The 23,400-nt window shown below is 40.4% G+C and overlaps 2 protein-coding genes and 1 pseudogene across 9 annotated transcripts in view; all 3 read right to left on the reverse strand.

Moving 5' to 3' along the window:
- STON2 (stonin 2) overlaps positions 1-23,400 on the reverse strand; it is a 167,769-nt gene that overhangs the window by 22,041 nt on the left and 122,328 nt on the right. The window lies entirely within an intron of this gene.
- On the reverse strand, positions 1,213-4,099 carry LOC110569168 (large ribosomal subunit protein eL6-like; annotated as a pseudogene).
- LOC105734145 (PIN2/TERF1-interacting telomerase inhibitor 1-like) lies at positions 8,395-11,705 on the reverse strand. The gene has a single exon (XM_064374496.1). It carries the CDS (start codon positions 10,832-10,834, stop codon positions 9,764-9,766), a length of 1,071 nt encoding a protein of 356 aa, XP_064230566.1. The 5' UTR covers positions 10,835-11,705; the 3' UTR covers positions 8,395-9,763.

Raw genomic sequence — 23,400 nt, forward strand, 5'->3', positions numbered from 1 at the left:
CTTATGAGTTGGGCTGCTGCCAAACAGAAGCCATGTGTAAGGATGAGGTTCTCATTCTATACCACAGGGAAAATTCCCAGTACCTCTGAGGTTCCTAGTGTCTTTACTGATGCAAACTAAAGAGAAGTGGTGGGTTCTTCTAACGTTAGGCCACAATCTATTTCAAGTTCCTAAGAGAGTCAATTAAATAGTGATTTCAGTAGCAGTCAAAGCCACTAAAGCTGAATAAAAACTAAGAACTATGGGAGGAAAATTGTCTATATTTTGAACATAGAGACTCTACTGTCTTCTTTCCCCTATTTGTTAACCTAATTTGTTAATGCAATGACAAATACAAAATACTTACTGATAAATGTTCATTGGAACTTATTAGGAGTGACAAGAACACATGTTCTAAGATCACTGCAGGTTTCTAAACATGGAATAGCAGTAACTGTTACATAACAGCATATAAAGGCACACCTCGTCTTTTTGCACTGCGTTTTACTGTACTTCACAGATACTGCAGTTTTTAGGAACAGAAGATTTATGGCAACCCAAAGTCTGTCAGTACCATCTTTCCAGCAGCATGTGCTCACTCCATCTCTGGGTCACATTTTGGTAATTCTCAAAGTATTTCAAACATTTTCACTATAATTATATCTGTTATAGCAATCCATGATCTTTGATGATACTATTGTAATTGTGTTGGGACCCATATAAGACAGCGAACTTAATCAATAAATATGTGTGTTCTGGGCTGCTCCACAGTCTGGCCATTCCCCTGTCTCTCTCCCTCTCCTCAGCCTTCCTTATTCCCTGAGACACAACAATGTTGAAATTAGGCCAATTAATAATCCCACTATGGCCTCTAAGTATTCAAATGAAGAGTTACACGTCTCTTTCAATCAAAAGTGAGAGATGAGCATATATATATATTTTTTTTTGAGGCGGAGTTTCGCTGTTGTTACCCAGACTGGAGTGCAATGGTGCGACCTCGGCTCACCGCAACCTCCGCCTCCTGGGTTCAAGCAATTCTCCTGCCTCAGCCTCCCGAGTAGCTGGGATTACAGGCGTGCACCACCATGCCCAGCTAATTTTTGTATTTTTAGTAGAGACGGGGTTTCACCTTGTTGACCAGGATGGTCTCGATCTCTTGACTTCGTGATCCACCCGCCTCAGCCTCCCAAAGTGCTGGGATTATAGGCGTGAGCCACCGCGCCTGGCCTGAGAGATGAGTATATTTAGTGAAGAAGGTATGTCAAAAGCTGAGATAGGTCGAAGGCCTTCCATGCCAGTTAACCAAGTTGTCAATGCAAAGGAAAACTTTTTAAAGGAAATTAAAAGTGCCACTCCAGTGAACACATGAATGACAAGAAAGTGAAACAGCTTGATTGATGGTATGGAGAAAGTTTCAGTGGTCTGGATAGAGGATCAAACCAGTGACAACATTCCCTTAAGCCAGAGCTGAATTCCGAGGAAGGCTCTAACTCTCATCAATTCTATAAAGGTGGAAAGAGGTGAGGAAATTGCAGAGAAAAAAAAAAAATAATAATAAAGCTAGCAGAGGTTGGTTCATGAGGTTTAAGGAAAGAAGCCATTTCCAAAAACATAAAAGCAGAGGGTTAAACAGCAAGTGCTGATGTAGACGTTGCAGCAAGTTATCCGAAAGATTTACCTAAGATAACTGATGAAGGTGGCTACACTAAGCAACAGATTTTCACTGAAGATAAAACAGCCTTTTACTGGAAGAAGATGCCATCTAGTATGTCAATAGCTACAGAAAAGTCAATGTCTGGCTTCAAAACTTCAAAGGACAGGCTAACTCTTGTTAGTGGCTAATGCGGCTGGTGACTTTAAATTGAAGCCAACGCTCATTTACCATTTCAAAAATCTTAGAACCCTTAAGAATTATGCAAATCAGGCTGGATGCAATGGCTTACACCTGGAATCCCAGCACTTTGGGAGGCTGAGGTGGGCGGATCATGGGGGTCAGGAGATCGAGACCATCCCAGCCAACATGGTGAAACTCATCTCTACTGAAAGTACAAAAATTAGCTGGGCATGGTGGTAGGTGCCTGTAATCCGAGCTACTCGGGAGGCTGAGGCAGAAGAATTGCTTGAACCAGGCAGTCGGGAGGTTGCAGTAAGCCAAGATCACACCACTACACTCCAGCCTGGCAACAGAGCGAGACGTCGTCTCAAAAAAAAGGAAATTATACAAATCTGCTTTGCTTATGCTCTATAAATGGAACAACAAGACCTGGATGACAATGCATCTGTTTACAGCATGGTTTACTGAATATTATAAGCCCAGGTTGAGATCTACTGCTCAGAAAAAAAGTGGTTCCTTCCAAAATATGACTACACCCTGACAATGCACCTGGCCACCCAAGAGCATTGATAGAGATGTATAAGGAGATTAATGTTGTTTTCATGCCTGTATCCATGGAACACAACATCTATTCTATATCCCATGGATCAAGGAGTAATGTTGACTTTCAAATCTTTTTTTTTTTTTAGGCAATCAGTTATTTAATTAGATTATTAGGACATTTAAAATACCAATTTGTGAGGATAAATTCCATTTGTCAGGGCAAACACAGATCGCAGGTAGCCCTGGAGCTGAGGAATAGCTTTGATTTTTGGTAAAATTTGTGAGTCCACAACTTTCTGATCAATCTTGAGCTGCTCTGTAATCTCGTATTTCTCTTTTTCTGTGTCGAAGATCTCACCTTCCTGGTGTCTGGGCTTCCGCAGCTTCTTCTTCTTGAAGTAAGCATCAGTAGATGTTTCGGGATTTTTACATTGCTGATATCAATTTTAGTTGAGGTGGCAATGACAAATTTCTGGTGCGTTCTTTGCAGAGGAACTCGATTGAGGACCAGAGGTCCAGTCACAAGTAACAAGCCACTAGCCAGATGCTTCAGGAAAACCACCCTCTTGCCCCTGTGGCGTCCAGTGAGGATGATCAGAATGGTCCCAGGGGTAATGCTGGCTCGCAGTTTTCTCACGTGCTGACTAAAGGGTTTTTTGCCGCGGCTCAACAGCTTTCGAGGCACATCTTCAGTAGGATAATACCTAGGCAGTTTGCGAAGTTTAACCACCCGGGTACCGCCGTTTTTGTCACCACCAACTGGTTTTGTAACAGTTCCAAGAAACTTCTCCTTTTTCTTTTCAACCTTGGATTTAGCAGCTGAGTACTTCCTCTTGTACATGGCCTTTCTGGAATACATGGCAGATCGGAAATACCTGCCAATTCCCGATCTCTGACAAGAGACAGGATTGTCTCTGACAAGAACAGGATTGCGGCTGCAATGGGGCTTCCCCTTCTTGGGCTTTTTAGCCTTGAAGTTACCCTTTTTCACTTTGCTACCAGCATCAGCCTTCTTGGCTTCAGGTTTCTTCTCTTTAGTATCAGGCTTCTCAACTTTTTCACCCGCCATCTTGCAAGATGGGAAAGAGAACTCGACTTTCAAATCTTCTTATTTAAGACACATTTTGTAAGGCTGCTATAGATAGTAATTCCTCTGATGGATTGGGGCAAGGTAAATTGACAACCTCCTGGAAAGGATTCATCATTTTAGATGCCGTTACAAACATCTGTCATTCATGGGAGAAGTTAACATCCACAGGAATTTGTAAAAGTTGATTCCAAGCCTTGTGGATGACTTTGAGGAGTTCAAAAGTTCAGTGGAGGAAATAACTGCAGATGCGGTGGAAACAGCGAAAGAACTAGAAGTGAAACCTGAAGATATGACTGAATTGCTGTAATATCATAAAACTTTTTTGGTCTTTTTTTTTTTCTTTTTGTGGAGAACAGGGTCTCACTATGTTGCTCAGACTGGTATCAAACTCCCAGGCTCAAGCTGTCCTTTCGCCTTTGCCTGACTGCTCAGATTACAAGCGTGATCCACTGCAACCGGCCTCATGATAAAACTTTAATGGGTGAGGAGTTGCATCTTATGGATGAGAAAATATTTTCCTGAGATGCAGTCTATTCCTGGTAAAGCTGCTGTGAACAATGTTGAAATGACAGCAAAGAGTTTAGCATATTACATAAACTGGGGCTGAAAAACTATACAGATTGGCTACTACGCTTACTACTTGGGTGACAGGATCATTCATATCCCAAACTTCCATGTCATGTAATATGCCCATGTAACAAACCTGCACATGTACCTACCGAATCTAAAGTAAAAGTTGAGGCCGGGCACGGTGGCTCACGCCTGTAACCCCAGCATTTTGGGAGGCCAAGCTGGGCGGATCATCTGAGGTCAGGAGTTCGACAGCAGCCTGGCCAACATGGCAAAACCCCATCTCTACTAAAAATACAAAAATTAGCTGGGTATGGTGGTGGGTGCCTGTAGTCTCAGCTACTTGGGAGGCTGAGGCAGGAGAATCACTTGAACTCAGAGGTGAAGGTTGCAGTGAGCCAAGATCGCACCACTGCCTTCCAGCCTCGGTAACAGAGTGACACTTTGTCTTAAAAAAATAAAATAAGATTGAATCTATTTTTAAAAGGAATATTGCATAAACTTAGTTGATAAGGCAGCAGCAGGACTTGAGAGGATTGATTTCAATTTTGATAGATGTTCTACTGTGTGTTACATGTTATCAAATAGCATCACATACCACCGACAAATCTTTCATGAAAGGGTCAACTGATGTGGCAACATCATTGCTGTCTTACTTTAAGAAATTGTCACGGCCATTCCAACCCTCAGCAGCCAACACCGCCCTGAGGCAAGGCTGTTCACCAGAAGAAGACTATGACTTGCCGAAGGCTCAAGTGATTATTAGCATTTTTAGCAATAAAATGTTTTTAATCAAAGCATGTACATTGTTTAGACATAATGCTGTTGCACATTTAATAGATGATAGTATAGTGTAAGCATACACTTGATCTGTACTAGGAAACCAAAAAATGTGTGACTTGCTTTATTTTAGTGGTCTGAAACCAAACTTATGGTATCTCTGAGGTATGCCTGTACTTGAAACTGTGTAACCAGCCACAGATACACAACAGGCATTTCATATTCATGGAGTAATTTGTTTTTATTTATTTATTTATTTTTGAGATGGCGTTCCATTCTTGTTGCCCAGGTTGGAGTGCAATGGCTCAGTCTCGGCTCACTGCAACCTCTGCCTTCCGGGTTCAAGCAATTCTCCTGCCTCAGCCTCCTGAGTAGTTGGGATTACAGGTACACATCACCATGTCCAGATTAATTTTTTGCATTTTTAGTAGAGACAGGGTTTCACCATGTTGGCCAGGCTGGTCTCAAACTCTTGACCTCAGGGGATCCACCCACCTCGGCCTCCCAAAGTGCTGGGATTACAGGCGTGAGCCACTGCACCCAGCCTGTAATTTGTTAAGTGAAAAGAGGAACAAGGAATTTTTGGGCTTGGAGAGATTTTTGAAATAGTAAAACTTGACTTCTGCATTTTCCAGAGAAGCCTGAGGTCAGCAATTTTAAGAAAACTGCCCAAGACAAGATTGGAAGTCAAGTCCTGCTTTTATTTTAATTTTTAGTATTTCAAGTATTTCCTTAATGCTTGTTTGTTAAGCTAAAATCTGGTTAATTTTTCCCATTACTTTTTGAGATTGGCAAGAGTTGTCTTGACACAACTTCTTAGGAACATTTTTCAATAGGGAAAAGAAGTTAATTAAATAAGGAATAAATCTATTTGCATAGAGAAGTCTTTGGGCAAAAGGTCAAGTGATGTCATGCACTAATGTGTAAATGCATAGGGTGAGAGGAGGGAGTTAGTCATCTCAAGCTTATCAAGGGAGCTTCCAACGTGCGTAAAATACACTGGGACTTACCTGGTCATCACAAAATACTCTGATAAAAAGGAGAACCAGAAGATGAGTCTACGCTGGGACCCACTTAGTCATTACAAAATACTAATGATAAAAAGGACAGCCAGAGAATGAGTGTATTCATCTGTCTCAGCATTGTCCGGGACAGAGGATACTTCGATGCTACTAAAGTACCAGGTCAGAGATAGCCCCAAAGCGAAGAAGCCAGTTCATCAAACTACCACTTACCACTACTTAACAGAATCTTTGTCAGGACACCACATTCTCATTTTTACTTACATAGGTGATAATAAAGCAGTGCTGCACGCCTTCTTCAAATGACTGGTCCAGCCTGCCCTGCCAACTCCCTCACTGCTTTAGGGCAGGCTGACCCAACACATGCCAGCTTTCCTTTTTTTGCTCAGAAAAGCAAGCATCAGACTTCAAGTTTATTGAATGGTCCAGGACTATCCCCAGTTTATTCCATGTTGGTGGGGTGTAGCCTCATGTGGTGACCAAGAATATCTTTTCTCTCTGGTTCGACACTTCTGCCTGTTTTGCCATTGCCCACTTCCCCGTGCCTTCCCCAGTACCTTTGGATCCCTACTTTTGGCCTCTTTCTCTGACAACCAACTGTGACTGAACTGGCTTACTGACTCCCTGCCTCAATGTGCCTTTCTGATATCAGTTTCTCGGGTTGTCTTAGACAAGGGCTCCATTTACCAACTCAGGCTGGGCAGAGACTCCACGACAACACTTTGCTGTTGTCTGATAGGGCCAACACCAGTTCTCCAGCAGAAGTCACACACTGAGGTCAGGGATGGATTCTGGCATCTATGGTAAACTGAAAAATCAGTATTCTGCTTTATAAATTAATTAATTCCTTAACATTTTATATAACAAGCTATCTTGAAAAGACTTAGCTAGTGATAGTGAGACCTGCAGAGACCCTAAGCTGTGTTTTATTTTATATTGCCATAGCAAAAAGTACCTGTTTCCTTCCTATTTTCAAATACAGTCATTCTTAACTGTAGAGCATATCCTCGTTGGTTAATGACAGGAATGTGTCCTGAGAAATGGATCATCGATGGTGCTTTCCTCACTGTGGAAGCATCATAGAGTTTAGTTATACAAACCTAGATAGTATAACCTACTATACTCCTAGGCTATATGGTATAACCTATAGCTCCTAGCCCACAAACCTGTATAGCATGTTACTGTACTGAATACTGCAGGCAATTATAAGCATTTGTATACCCAAAGATATCTAAAGATAGAAAAGGCACAATAAAAACATGGCAGTATAGTCATACAGGACCACTGTCACATATGTGGTCTATTGTTGACTGAAATGTTATGTGGCATATGACTGTATTTACAAGCCCACCAAAGAGAAGTAAACAGAGGGATCGCAGCCTTTTGGATGGGCTGTGAAGCTCTCCTCAATGGACCATCAAACACCTCTATGATATGAAAAGAAGTGAAAAGGTGTCCTCTTTAACCTCTCCTTTACGGTAAAGATTACTATAAGGGAGAATGTATCATAGAAGCAAGGGAAAAAGAGGGTCTCCATTCTGATTGATTTCTGCTCAGTTCTTATACCCATGCCAGGGCTGGGAGCCAAGAAAAGTACATGCTGGAGGAGTACTGGGTAAGTCCCCAGAAGCAGTGGCAGGACTATAGTGCTCATGCTCTTACTGTGACCAGGACAGGTGACTCTTTGGGACTGCCCTCTGCCACAGAGGTCTCACTCATATGCACCTCCACATCCTCACTCTTCACCTGCTCACCGTGTGAACACACCCCAGCAACAACGCAGGATGCTTGTAAGATCCAGTAAACCAGTAAACCTCTGGACTCTTAAGTGGTTAGGAACAATTGGGTTATTGGACTTTAGTGAAGGGCCAGGTTGTATCAGTATACCCTAAAGTGGAATTAGAGGGGACTGAACCCCGATGTTACATTTGGTCAGATAGCCATTTCTCATCTGATTTTACTTGGGTAAGCAAGTAAAATCAGTTTCAGGCTTTGTAAGATGATTCCCAGATCCTGCAATTGCCAAGGAAGATAAAGGCTCGCTGCTGCAATAGTTAGAAGACAGAAAAAAGGACCAGATTTATAAAAGATAAGCGGGGGCTGATTGGTCAGAATGGTGGGAAAAACTGTAGGGGAAGGACACAAACCTTCTGAAAGGTCAGGACGTTATAGAATAGCTGAAGGCAGCTGTTCTATAACCCTGAGGCAGAGGGCAAGGAGTAGGTACAAGGGAGTGTGGGGGAATTATTTTAACAGGCTTGTTTACTTATGCTGACTAGGAACTGACCTTCGATCATCCATGCACATGACTTTCCCTGAAAGGGGAACAATAAATGTTAATTACCTACAGCTTGTGTTGTGGCTCCAGGTTTTCGGCATTGTGCCTGCACTGAATAAAAGCAAGCAGCTCCAGCTTCTCAGGGCTGCATTTTGGCCACTAGAGCCGGGCAGTCCCCTAGCTGCTCTTACACTGCATATCTGTGTCTGAATACTCATTTCATCCATCCGTAGGCCAGGGTCTGCAGGACAGACTCAACAGGAATATACAAGCACAGAGTCTTGATTATCCTCCTGGTTATGTTGGTGAATAACAGAAAGTCAAGCTACGCCTTAGAGAGAATGTCAAGTGGCCAAATGAAATAATAAACCTAGAGGTTTCAGTCTTACCAACAGCTCTGTTATCTCCCTCACTGCTTCCTTCAATATATGGGTATACTTTTAGCCAGCACTGTCGTCCTACCAATCAGTAATGCCCCTGAAGAGCTGGTACTCATCAGCCACTTCATATATGATACTTTTATATTCCATCATATGGGCACAGACCCATGCCTACTTATTCTGAGAGTGGAGCTTGGGAGTCTGTCTAGTCTCACCTTCTCAGAAATGTCTTAGCCTCATAGGCAAACATACTTTAAGCACACACAGCAATGTCATTCCCTTCACAGTCCTGAAACAGTTATAATAGTGCCATTCTACCAGATTCCAAGTCTGATCATTTTGAACTTTAGCGATAAGAATTTCTGCTTCACTAAAGTTGGGGATTCTGTAACTTTCATCAGGGGCTGGTGGTATGGGCAAAGAAAGACAGCTGAGATCTCCTGCATATTATTGTAAGTGCTTTTGTACATGTGTGCTGGGAATTAGAAGAAGATGAATTCTGAGTCTGTATCACATCTATCTTCTGTTTGTTACCTTTGCTGTGCTATAATATCATTTCCAGGAGAAATTCAAGAAATCTGTTGGGGGTGAGGGTACAGTCAGCTGGCCAGCATCACCCACAGGAAGGTTAGGGGCAATTACTGGAAGCTGAAAGGATCCCTACAGATGATCCCTTTCTCTTGTATTACCCAAAGCTCATTATTCTTTATGTGGAATTTCCAGCAATGACACTGACAACAAAATAACCAAACAGCTCATGTATGCAGCAGGCCTGTCTTTTCAATTGGATTTGGAGTTGGTAATTTGATTTCATTTCAGTACTTGTCTAACTCTCTTTTAGTTACAAAGATCAAAGAGGACATCCTTATAGACTGATGGTAGATGCAATTTGTAAAAGTGTAAGCACATCAAGTTAAGATAATTTCTTAGAAAAAGGGGAAAACACTAATTCCCAGCATATCCTGGCCCACAGCTCAATAAATGTTAGTTCTCACAGGAAGAAAAAAATATGTATATATTATTCTCATTTCAAAATTCTTTTCTTTTTTTCAGAGTTTATAAAAATTTATTTGTTTCTGAGAGCCATGATTTAGAACATTAAAAAGGTCCTCCTGGGAACCTAACTTGGGGAAAATGTGGTGAGAGGGCGGGACTCAGCAGCCCATGGGCATGTCACAAGATGCGCCCAGGCTCTCTGGGGTGAACTCTGCTCTGACTTCAGGCCAGAGTGTCTGCCCTGGCAGAGCCCTGGCAGCTGAGTGGTTGGAAGGCCCCGGCTGGGGAGATTCATTTGAAATCTTTCTTCTTCTTCTTTTTCACTGGCATTTCTTCTGGCGTAGCATCCTCCGCTATCTCTACCGGCTTTTGCAGCTGTTTCTTCCTTCTCCTCTTTTTGGGCTTCAGGGTGAAGTCTAGGCCCTCAGGCGGCTGCGCACAGTCCCCAGCATCCTGAGCAGAGGTCTCGGAACCCTGGTCCCAGCAGGGGCCTCTGAGCTGCTCCCCTGCACTCTTCTTCTTGGCCCCCTGCTCCTGGGCCCCGTCCCTCTTGGGATTTTCCTCTGTATGCCTCTTGGCCTTGGGCTTCGGGGAACTCTTCACATCCTTACCTGCTGCCTCTTTGTTTCTTTTCTTCATCTTTTTTCTATCCACCTGAGTCTCGGAAAGGTCAGGGCCTGGATCTGAGACCTGGGGCTTGTTCTTCAGTGCTGCCATCCGCTGGGCAAAGTACTCCTGGATGGTGAAGGCACTGGTTGTCGTGCTTTTGTTCTCGTCTGGAGTGGAGGAACTGGCATCGCCCTCAGGAGTCTTCTTACTCTGTCTTTTCCCAAAAATGCAGTCAAGATCTGTTTTGCTCCGAGATGATAGATCCTTCCCTTTTGTGAATTTCATATAGTGAACACGGTTTTTGGAGATTTTAGACTTTTCCTCAAGACTAAAAGATTTCTTTTCCTTATTGTCTAAGGAGTCTGCAGTTTCCTGCCCATGGCAAGTGTTCAGTTCGGCCAGAAGCTGGTTAAAATCATCCTGATGTGCAATCCAGTTGTCTTCATTATTGATGGTGGCTCTGAGTCCCAGGTGGTTATTTTTCACTTGAACTTTAATATGATCTGTGGCTTCTTGCTCCTGAGCCCCTAAACCCTTTCCTTTAGACCACCCCATCTTCTCTAGTATCCTCTGGCCAAACTTGGAATCGTCATTACTCCAGGCAGTGTTCTGAGGATCCACAGCCCACTTCTGCTTCCACCGACGCTCAGCCAGCATCGACATGTCGCAGAGTCTGTGATACCGTGGCCTCTGGACCTGGATGACTGCGGCCACTGGGCGGGCAGGAGGCTCCAGGAGAACCCTAACGCGCATAACTCCCTCACTGGCAGACTCTCAAAATTCTTAAAGCAGCAAAAAACAGGATAGGAGGAAGTAGGGAGGGAAAATGCCTTTGAAGTTATATTAGTTATCAATCCAACAGAGAAAAAAGGAAAGGAGGCAGGAACAATGAAGAAAGGAATTGGAGAAAGAAAGAATGTGTTCGTTGCAGGTTATGATTTCCAATAATCCAAACTTTTCGTAATTATCGCAGAGATAAACTTCAAAGGCTTGAGAACTACAAGAAATATGAAAGTCTGCACTTTAGGTATGAAGACATATACCATTCACAAAGCCATTATGGATATGCCAAAGAAGTACAGGGATTCACCATATAAAGGAAGTATTAGGTCATGAATACACTGTGATCAAATCAGAATGTTCAACTTTCTATTATCCCTCTGGTACTGAAAAATGTCTTTGTAACTGTTGGGCAGGTGTAAAATGTTTTAGCAGTCTAGACAAGCAGTCCCCAAAGTGGAAGAGTAGACTTAAGAAGATATTCAGTTGATCCACTGGGGTGTGGAAAGAAAGTATTTTACAACTTCTATTTTTGTTCATTTTTTAACCCATCTTTTCAATGTTTCTACCTTTTGCGTGACAAAACATTAAAACACCTAGTATGTTTGGATATTTATTAGAGTAAACTAATAAATTTATTAGTCTAGTTCATTTTATTAGAATAAACTAATCAATTAACTAATAAACTAATAAATTTATTCTAAATATATTAGAGGCGCATGATTAAATCTTTATAGAAACTTGGTCAAACATTTGGAGAAAATGCTTAGTGTACTAGGCATGGGTACACACACATATACACACGCACACAGAGACACACACACACACATGTATCACCTCTTCCCCATCCTTTGTAAAAGCAGGCTATTATAACCAGAAAAATGGCCCTGGTTGTTAGTCCAAAGGGAAAGGCATTTTGGCAAATATGAGGGATCTGTTATTCCTTTCAACCCTTCTATTATTTGGGCAATAATTCAATCTTAAGTGCTCTAGCTCCCTGGTGACAATGGTAACAGACTATCTTAGGCTTTCCCTGTTGCCTGGACTTCAGCTAAATGTCAACTTTACTGCCATCCATTCTTTATTTCTCGAAAGTCTTAAAATCAGCATTCCAATTCTGCATAAAGTATAAAACTGATTTAAACAAATAACTGCTGGAGTTGCTGCCAGGGACAAGGATCATGTGATCTCACATCAGAACACCAGTCCAGTCCCTTTCTTGGCTGTATACTTGGTAGCCAATAAATACATAGCAATGACAAAAAGAGGAGATGTCGGTGAGATCTTGACCCATGCCAGGTTATGTGGTTTGGCTGTGTCCCCACCCAAATCTCATCTTGAATTATAGTTCCCATAATTCCCTCTTGTCATGGGAGGAACCCTGTGGGAGGTGATTGAATGATGGGGACAATTACCCCCATGCTGTTCTCATAATATTGAGTTCTCATGAGATCTGACGGTTTTATAAGGGTTTTGTCCACTTGGCTTGGCACTTCTCCTTCCTGCCACCATGTGAAGAAGGATGTGTTTGCTTCCCCTTCCATCATGTTTGCAAGTTCCTGAGGCCTCCCCAGCCCTGAAGAACTGTGAGTCAATTAAACCTCTTTCCTTTACAAATCACCCAGTCTTAGGCAGTTCTTTATAGCAGCGTGAGAATGGACGAATAGCACCACTAGCTTTATAATAGGTATCTTTTGAGTTGAATATTTGAAATCTTCTGTTGTTCATAATAGGCTGAGATTATTACTTTTGCCTTTAATAAATTCTTAAACCCACATGGTTCAGAGGGAAAGGACAAAGTCAACATAGTGAACAATACAGAGAGAAGGAATATTGTATTGCCTTCTCTGCATCCATCTACACTACTCTGGATAACAACTTCACAACTGTCCTTTCGGGGACTTCCCCTTCTTGTTCAAGTCTTAACCAATTGTCAACCAAGGTGCACCATCCATGATGCATGTGATTCAAGCACAGTGAGGTTCTTTTTGGAAATCTTGAATGGAATGACTTAAGGGCAGGAATATAACCGGGGCTTAGTTATTGAGATGGAGGCACCCTAGAAAGCCTTCACCTTAGTTCTTGCTGACTTGAGTCTTAAAGCTGCCAAGGTTCCTGGACACCTGTGGGAGATAGCAAAAATGGCCACAGATTCTTCCTCCTTTTCTGTCTGTGTTCTTGGGCAGCTCCCTCCCACTCTGACTCCGAGCGTGGCTATGTGATTTGCTTTAGTCGACATTAAATATCTCAAGCAGAGACTAGAAAAGCGTTTGTGCATTGGAGCTTGGCTTCTTTTGCTATACTTGGAACTCCAAGACCGTAATGTGAGTGACCTGCCAGGTGATAAATGACCATATGAAGAATCAAGACAACTGATGCAGACCCAAGAGTAGACCCCTGAGGAGGTCAGATGAGCCTAGCACAGACAGGAGAATGCTCAAGCAATGACCAGATAGCTGATTTGCAGAATCATAAGCTAAACAAATGGTGGCTTATTTTTCTTCAGGTACTAAATTTTGAGGTGGTTGTAACACAGTAAAAGCTGATGTACCAACTTCCTGAAGCCTGAGTATTCAGCTTTTCTTTTGATTCTGTAAGCTACTATATCTTTAGAATAAATTATTTTTGCTTACAGTTAGTAAACTTGGCTTCTGTTACCTGCAATCCAAGCTCCTTAGCAGCCAGACAAGAGACAGAGGAAAAGATCCTTGCAGCAACCATGGCAGATATAAATTCCTGAAACCTTCCAACCTTGTCTAACTACTGAGCAAAAATATTTCAGTTTTATTATACCTCATTACTGTCCCTGGTTCTTTCCACAAGGAGATAGGATAGTATTCTTATTGCTTAAGTAATATATGACACATACTTCTATAAGTTTGGAGAAAAGGAGTTTTAGGACCCTTATCAGAAGAATTTCCATATTTAGCCTAGGTCAACCTGGGCATAAACAGGTGGGAAGCAGATAGGACTTACCGCATTGTCAAGTGGTTAAGAGCATGGACTGTGGCTCCACGCTGGTTCATCTATTGGCTACTCCACCAACTTACTAGCTCTGTGACCTTGTGTAAGTTACTTAGATGTACTAGGCCTCCATCCCCTCAACTAAGGCCTACTGAGATAATAATAGTACTTACCTCTCACATTGTTGTGAGAACTGAGTTAATGTATATGAATTACATATAGCAAACATTACATTTTTGATATTATTATTATCAGGATTATTGCTTAGTGTCCATGTATCCCTGGGGATGATCTTGGAAAAAGACATCTGGAATTGTGGGGCCTTTGATCAAGTCATGGGATGAAAGGTTTTATTTCTACTCCTGGCTCTACCACAAACTCACTGAGGTCTAAGGCAAGCCACTTCGTGCCATTTCCTCATAGCAAGATGAAATAATCACAATCCCTGTTCTAGTTCACAGGGTCGTTTAGAAGAAAATATGAAATAATACATGTGAACATGCTTCTAGACATTCAAAAGTGCTCAACCACTGTATGGTAAGGCCTACAATTGCTATTCAGATATTGAGATAGTTCTAGGTTCCAAGTGAATCCTGCATTCCTCATGCTATCTAAGTGGGTGCCAGGTGGGCAGTTACTGTATTTTAGAAATAGTAGATCATAAATATGCAGAAAGCATTCTTGGAATATTTATTTACAGTAAATTAAACCAAAGCTTATCAATACCAACTATGGATCTGTGTTGAGAATCTTGGTTACATATCAGATGAAAGAAAGTCATGGCTTTTTCAATGATATCCTAAATACCAAAAGAACTTCTAAGAAAGGAAATAAAATCAAGTAGCCATAGAATAGGGGAAAGTGGAAAGGCTAGAACACTCTTGCACCTTTATATGTCCTGAAGTGACAGATGCCACTTAAGTGACTTGTCCCACACTGTCCTAAGGGCCATAGGGTTAAGTGTTCTTTGCCTCCAATGAAGACATTGGAGATTTAAGGCACACTGCATCTAAGCTACTCACATATTAATTTATTTCAAAGCACATTGGTTTTATAGATGTTCAAGTCACCAAGTTCTGAAATAAATAACAGTTTGTTTCTATAGATATCAATAAATTAAATTTCTTAATAACTTTAAGAAACTAGTTATATGTTAGAAAAGTTGGAAGGTGCAGAAGCACATACCATTAAAAACACCTAAATCCTGCTGCTACCCCAGATAATCAACATCACCATCATGATATGTTTCCTTCAAGCGGTCTTACTCTGTATATACACATTCATATATATACACAGTTCTGCAACATAAGGGTTATTCTTTATATACAGTTATAAAGCCTACATTTTTTCCTTACTATTTGGGGATGAGAATTTTCATAAGACAATATTCAAAACAGGCAGTGTGGAAAATGGTAAGTACAAGTAGTTGTTGGCCATGTCTAACCAAGCTGTTAGTAAGAGCATTATGTAAGCTAAAACAGTTTGGAGGACACAGCATTAAATGTATTTAATTTTAGTATATATATGCACTGCCTGGCTGCCTCAGAGTGGGGCATACAGAACATGTGAAAAGTAATGAGAAAATGTGGTACTAGATAAAGGATGATCAATGCTGATGATTTGTTTCATGAAGTAAATTTGATTCCTGTTGACATTTAAAGTCAGGGACTTCAGTGGACAGAGATGAGGTAATGGGATTAAGACTTCTATTTTCAAATCTAAAGTTTCCTGCCTGGCTGAGAAAAAATGAGCACCTTCTAAAATTAAATGATTAAAGGATTAACAGAGAAGTCCTTAGTCACCCACCACGAAATGGTTTGTGAATGTATTGGTCACAGAGATTTAAGAAATACCCATAACCAAGCCACGTGACTTGGATATAATTTTAGAAAGACTTGACAGAAATGTGTTTGAAGTGTATTAATTCATAATCTAATTAACTATATCGAACTTTAAAACTTTTTTTTAACACAATTAATCTATGTCACTAATGAAAATTTAGAAAATACAGACAAAGGAACAAAATGAAAAGTACCCAAAGTCCCAACATTACCACCCAAATAAAAGATATCTGTTTTGTTAAGAAGATTGGTAAAGGAAAAACTGAAAATAGCAACAGCTCAAACTGCTGATAAGTTAGCCACAGGGCTCAGGTGGAGATCAAGTGACATCAAACTGTATTTGGTACTAGAATCATGGTGGTCACTTCAAAATATATGCCTGGGCTTCTCTTAGGCAATTCTTCTGCATCCACCAGGAATATTATAGAAGTTACCCATATATGCACAGAATTAATGTGTTATACAAAAATACATGTAAGACTATCTCAATAAAGGTAGAAAAAGTATGGTAAAATTTAACTCATATTAACTATAATAGGAATACTATTATCACCATACTAAGAATGGAAGGGAACTTTCTTAACCTGATAAAGGGCATATACAAAAAGAAAACCTCATAATGGTGAAATACTGAAAGTGTTCCTCCCAGTCTCACCTATTCAAGATTGTACTGGAGTCCTTAGGCATTGCAACAAGGCAAGAAAAATGAATAAAAAGTAAAAGAAAGGGATAAAACTCATTTGATTCACAGGTGACACCAATGTGTACTTAGGAAATCCAAAAAAATCAATACAATTGTAAAACTAGTAAGTGAATACAGCAATGCCTCAGGATACAAAGTCATTCTTTAAAAACTCCCTTATATATTTAAATAATAGTAACAAGTAACTGGAAATAAGTCCTTTACAAATATTGTTTATAATAGCATAAAAATAGCAACTACACAGAAATAAATTTAATAAAAGATGTGTAAGGCCTCTTCACTGTTGAGAGAAATTAAAGAAGGTCTAAACAATGGAGAGATTTCATGTTCATGGATTTGAAAACTCATAATTGTTAAGATGGAAAATTTTTTGAAATTGATCTATAGAATCAATATGATTCCAATAAAAACTCCCAGGCTTAAAAAAAAAATTTTTAGTAGCTGGTCAATTTCTATCAAAGCCTATCAATCTCCAAGACAATCTTGAAGAAGAAAATATTGTAGGACTCACATTACTAAATTTCAAGACTGACTAGAAAGTTTCAGTAAGTAAGACAGTCTCATAGAAAAGACAACAGGCTAATGGAACAGAATGAAGAGTGTAGAAATAGACCCACACATGTAAAATCACCTGAGTTTGGACAAAGATGCCATGGAATTCAATGGGAAGAAAGTTCTCAATAAAAAGTGCTGGAGCAACTAGATATTCATACAGAAAAAGCAGACCTTTATCTTTCCTTCTCTATCTAAAAATTAATCTGAAAGAGATCATAGATCTACGTGAAAGCTAAAACTATAAAGCTTCTAGAAGAAAACATAGAAAAATATCGCCATGACCTTAGGGTAGGCAAGAATTTCTTAGGACATAACAGGCACTAACTATAAAAGAAAAAATGTAAATAAATTGCAGTTAATCCATTTACCAAGACACCATTAAAAAAGTTAAAACGTAAGCCAATAAAAGACTTGTATCCAGAATATATAAGAAAACTCCCACAAATCAATAATAAAAAGATAAACACCTCAATAGGCCACAAAGAAACTATATACATGACCAGTCAGCACATGAAAAGGTGCTCAGCATCATCAGACACCAGGCAAGTGCACATTAAGCCATAATGAGATCCTAAATACTCCCATGATAATATCAAATGTGAACAAAGATGTGGAGCAACTAGAATTCTCATGCATCACTGGTAAGAGTATAAAATGGTAAAATCACTTTGAAAAATGGTTTGGCAGCCTCTGATAAATCTAAAAATTCACTTACTTTATGACCCAACAGTTCTATGTTTGTTCTCAAGAGAAATGAAAAATATGTCTACGAATAGACTGTTCAAGAATGTTCACAGCAGCTTTATTCATAATAGTGAAAACCTGGAAACACCCCCAATGCCTATCAATAGGAGAATAAATAAGCAAACAGTATCATATTCATGTCATTGAATACCACCAGAGCAATAAAAATAAACTGACTATTTATATATGCAACAACATGATGAATTGCATAACCATTCTCTGACTCTCAAAAGTTACTATTGCACCATCATTTCCTCAGGTTTGATTCATTCATTTAATCTCACACCAACACCATACGTAGATATTTTTATCCTTCAGTTTTAATACTATAAATAATTAATAAAGAAAAACTAATATCCAAGATTATATTCTCTCATTCAATATTTATTGGACAGATACTATTTGTTACTAGGCAGTAAACCATGTGCCAAGAACATAACGTCAGCCAAAACAGACATAAGATTTAAACTCAGTCCTTCCACACTACCCAACACTGCCAGGTCCTGTGACAAGCTAAATGTAAAACAGTGAGTAAGACTTTGTTACTGCCTTTAAGGAGTTCAGAGACTAGAGGTGGGAACAGACAAATAAACCAACAACTACAATACAGTAAAAGCACTTAACAATACAACACAAAGTGTTCTTACAGGTATATAAAAAGTGCTGTGTGAACCCAAAAGAGAAAGTGATCAGTAATTCTGTCTGGGATAGCTGAATAGTTGAAGCCAAAGTGGCAAAGGAGCTGACATTTCTAGCAGAAAGAATGTCTAAAGACATTGAGACAGTAGAAAGTGCTCAAGATTTGGAAGTAAATACATCTGGTTGGGATGCCAGCTTGGTATTCACATTTGTGAAATGTGAATAATTATTCAAAAACTTGAAGGGTTGTTGTGAGAACTGGAAAAAATACATGTAAAGACCTAAGCCCATGCAGAGGAAACTCAATTTTAAGTAGCTTTTAGTTTTTGAACAAATAACTGCTATTAGTCATATTGCCAATATACGTTTCCTATTGTAGATTTGTCAATCTCCAGAAATGCTTGCTTCTCAATACAATACTATTAAGTTTCCAAGGCTAAACAACTTAAGCCTAGATCTTAAGCCCATGGTGATTTGCTAGCTTTGACCTCCCTTCTCACTTGAATATGACACGAACCCCAATGCATAACATGATACTGCATTCAGGAGAGTTGGCTGGCCCAGTCAGAGTGGTTTATTAGAAGGTTGGAGGCCAGGACACAAAAACATCAGGACTAATAAGAATAGCAGCCACTCTGGACTGTGCCTGTCTGTGAAAAACCATTTAGAACAGCATTTATAAGCATTCACCATATCAGCTGGCTCCTCTGTGCCCAGCTTACAGCAATACTCACTTCAATCAGCATCAGACACCCCCATCTGTCTATAAGTTTCTGGAACAGAAGCTAACAAGTATTAAAGTAGTCTAAGAGAGATAGTCTAGGAACAAAGGGCCCAAATGGCAGAACTTTCTCAATACACACAGGCTCTTCCTGTAGTGATGGAAAGGCTCACTTGCATCCAAGATTTTAATATAGATAATGAATAGGCTCAGAATCTTTTCTGATGGTGCAGCAGGTTAGTGCTTCTGAATATTAAAGCATTTATGCAACAACTCAGAAATTGTTTGCAAGGCTGACAGGTTCTTTACTGACATTTCTAGTTAAACTAGACCCATTAAAGTAAGAGAATCACCATGGTGTCAGAATCCATGGTGGCAACTTCTGTTAACACACAGATTTGCATGTAAAGTTGATTGAGACTGATGCAGAGGGTGTTTACATCATTTAATAATCAGAGAGGACACGGCAGATGGCTCTACAAGGAGGATGGCATGTCAAGAGAGAACAGGCTTGTGCTGTGCCACAAACAGGCTATGGGGGACATTGGGAAAATTATGTAAGACCTGTAAGCCGCAGGTCCCTCACCCGTCATATGGGATGATGCTCTGCAGGCCATTGTGAGAATTACAGATGATGCGGGCAAGTACCTGACATGGTGCTGTACATAGAATGAACACTTACTGATTGTTTCTGTTGTAATTAATGCAAGGCACTGCCATCTATAGTTTGGAGAGGTAGGAACAAGTAGAAAAATATTTGCTATGAGTTAATTGCTTTTGTTAAATGGTTTTCAGACTGATTATATGGAATGGAGTTCAGTGAAGAGGTGTGTGTATGTATGTGTTTGTGTGTGTGTGTGTGTGTGTGTGTACGTAAAAGAGAGAAAGAATGAATACAAATTAGAATGAGAATAAGAAAATGAGAAAATGTGTACTCGGTGAATAGAGGATATGGAGTGAGAAAGAAGAGAGGAGGGGAAAAAGTAGCTTTCAGAAGAAACACGTCTACCTTGTTCCTAGACTGCAAGATATCTGAAGGCCAAGCCTTCAATGTGTTATGTTGTTTTACTTTTACTCTGTTTTTAGTCATTATTATATGCTCCATCAGAGCCTGACACGGAGCAGGCACTCAGCAAATATTTACTGAGCGCATACCTGGATCAAGCATTGTGTTCACTTGCAGGTGTGGCTATGACTAAGCACAGAAAAGGGAAACCAACAGTGGTGGTGTGGGACTAGTGTCAAGCAGTGGCCCTGAGAGGCAGAAGTGCCCTCTGCCCTCGTGGCTGAGTCACTGTGCCACCACAATGCCACACTGTGACAAGTTTCATTCACAACACCAATAATGACATGAGGTCATTCTTCCAACAAAGCAATGAACCCCAGATATAGGCTCCAAATCTTAACACAGGAAGGGTCTGCTTCCGTTTGTCACCCTCTTCCCCAGTGAGCAGATCAGGTGCATGCAACATTTTACTGTCCCATCCTGGACTAGATTTTGCCTTCATTAACCCTATGACAACCCAAGGGGAGGTATATTTACAGTTTATAGGTGAGGAAAATGAAACTCATAGAGCTTATATAACATGCCTATGGTCAAACATCAACCAGGTTTTGAAACCAATGCCCTTTCACCTCCTTGAAGTAGAACACATATACCAAAAAGTGCACATACCATAGCTCCATATTTTCACAACTGAGCACATGCATGTAACCAGCACCCAGATCAAGAAACAAGTGCCTTAGTGCTCCTGACCAACCTCTTCCCCGACCAAGAGTAACCACTGTCCTGACTTCTAACAACTGCATGAGTTTTGCCCACAACACTCTAACCTACAGTAATCGCTCCTTCCACCAAATTCCTCTGATTTTCTTATTGGTATCACTCTTTTTTTTTTTTTTGAGACAGAGTCTCACTCTGTTGCCCAAGCTGGAGTGCAGTGTCGCCATCTCAGCTCACTGTAACCTCCGCCTCCTGGGTTCAAGTGATTCTCCTGCCTCAGCCTCCCGAGTAGCTAGGACTACATGGTATCACTCATTTACAATTTCTCATACTCTCTTGGGTCAAATAGTTGTTCTTTTACATGTCTCATCTTTCTAATTATGATTAAAACCTCCTTGAGGTCGGGGTTTTGTACTGTTTTACATTCCCCCACACATCTAGTATGGAGCAGCCACTATAAAATATATGTACTTAAGAGTTATTTTCTGGTTACTGTGTATCTGACATTGTTTCAAGCACTTTACCCGGATTATCTCCTTTGCTTCTTTCAACAGCCCTGTGAGATAGGTACTACTAGTATCTCCCTCTTACAGATGACAAAACGAAAGCACAAAAAAGTAACTTGCCCAAGGTCACGCTGTTAGAGATAGAATCAGGGCTGGCATGGTGGCTCACGCCTGTAATCCTAGCAGTTTGGAAGGCCAAGGCAGGTGGATTGCCTGAGGTCAGGAGTTTGAGACCAGCCTGGCCAACATGGTAAAACTCTATCTCTACAAAAAAAATATCAAAATCTAGCTGGGTGTGATGGCACAGACCTGTAATCTCAGCTACTCAGGAGGCTGAGGCATAAGAATTGCTTGAGCCTGGAAGGCGGGGGTTGCAGTGAGCCGAGATCACTCCACTACACTCCGGCCTGGGCAACAGAGTGAGACTGCATCCCAGATTAAAAAAAAAAAAAAAAAAGGAAAGGATGGAATCAGGATTCAAGCCCAGGCATTGTTACTTTAGCCTTTCTTGTTATTCTTTTTTGGTAAATTTTTAAAAAAAGTATAAAATACACAGAAAATAACATAAATCGTAAGTTTAAAGTTCAGTAGCTTTTTACAAAGTAAAGACAAGCAGGTAAAATTCACTAGCTCAAAAGACAGATCCCCAGAAGACCCCTTTGTGCCCCCTTCCAATCACTAACTGCCTCTTCCCCCGGGGTAATAACTATCCTGATTCCTAACACCATTCTGTAACTTGCTTGTTTCCGAACTTAGATAAATGAGCTCATATAGGATGTTCTCTTTACCTTTACGAGATTCGTTCATTTTATTGCAAGTGACGTGTTAATTTTTATTTATTTATTGTATTCAATTGTGTGAATGTGACACAATTTATCCATGTTAGTGTTGATGGACATTTGAGAGCTAGTGCTTCTGTGAATATTCTTGTAAATGCCTTTGATGCATACATGCTTGCTTTTATCTTGGGTATCCAGGAGCAGAACTGTTCTGTCACTGGATATGCAAAGCGACTGTCCTAATTTACACTCCCACCCACTGTGTATACATGCTCTGGTTGTTCTACGTTTTTACCAACACTTGATAGTGCCTGTTATTTTCATTTTAGCTATGTCAGTGGGTGTGTGGTGTGTTATACCGTGGACCGTGGATTTTACTGAACTTACACCGATGAATACTGAAGGTATATACCTTTTCATATGTTTATTGGCCATTTGGATAGCCTCTTTTGTGAAGTACCTTTTAAAGGCTTTTGTTCATTGGGTGGTCTGCTGTCTTCTCGTTGATCTGTAGAAGTTTTTTATATATTTAGGATATGACTTCTTTGTCATTATATATTTATTGCAAATATCTCTTCCTCTTACGCTGCAGCTTGCCTTGAACTTTCTTAATGGTGGCTTTTGCTTAACAGACAGTTTTAATTTACATATGATTTAATTCATCAATTTTTTCTTTTATGGTTAGTCCTTTTTAGATCTTAAGATGTATTTTTAAGGGACTTACCTCATTAGAGATTGACTGGTGGGATTGTCAGTCAAGGTTCTCCACCCTGATGTAGTCACATGCTAACCTAAATCACTGCAAAACATTTTGCCTGGAATTTTCCTCTTTTGGAAAATGAAAGTGAATCTGAAAATGGTTGTTGCTCATTCATGAACATAGTGATACTTAGCAGAAACCATCTGCAAGTCCTTAACAGAGACCCAAGACTGCTCTAGCTCCTGCCTTTTCTGAGCTTGGCCTTTCTGCTTGATTATTCAACTTTCCCTTCAACTCTGTGAGGAGCCCCCACCTTCAACTTGTAATACACTCTCCTTTTTAATTTTTTTTTAATTGCAACCAAATATATATTCTTTCTCTTTTTTTTTTCTTTTTTTGTGAAATGGAGTCTTGCTCTGTCGCCCAGGCTGGAATGCAGTGACGTGATCCTGGCTCCCTGCAACCTTCACCTCCCAGGTTCAAGTGATTCTCATGACTCAGCCTCTGAGTAGCTAGGACTACAGGTACCATATTCTCTACTTTTTTAAAAGAGATGGAGTTTATGTTGCACAGGATGGAATGTAGTGACAATTCACAGGTGTGATCATGGAACACTACAGCCTGGAACTCCTGGGCTTAAGTGATTTTCCTGCCTCAGCCTCTC

The sequence above is a fragment of the Aotus nancymaae genome, unplaced genomic scaffold, assembly GCF_030222135.1.
Source record: "Aotus nancymaae isolate 86718 unplaced genomic scaffold, 86718_ANA_hifiasm-v0.15.2.pri h1tg000011l, whole genome shotgun sequence".
NCBI lineage: Eukaryota > Metazoa > Chordata > Mammalia > Primates > Aotidae > Aotus > Aotus nancymaae.

Bases quoted from the DNA above. Each gene is read 5' to 3' on its own strand.
- LOC105734145 (XM_064374496.1), bottom strand. From the start codon at position 10,834: ATGCGCGTTAGGGTTCTCCTGGAGCCTCCTGCCCGCCCAGTGGCCGCA.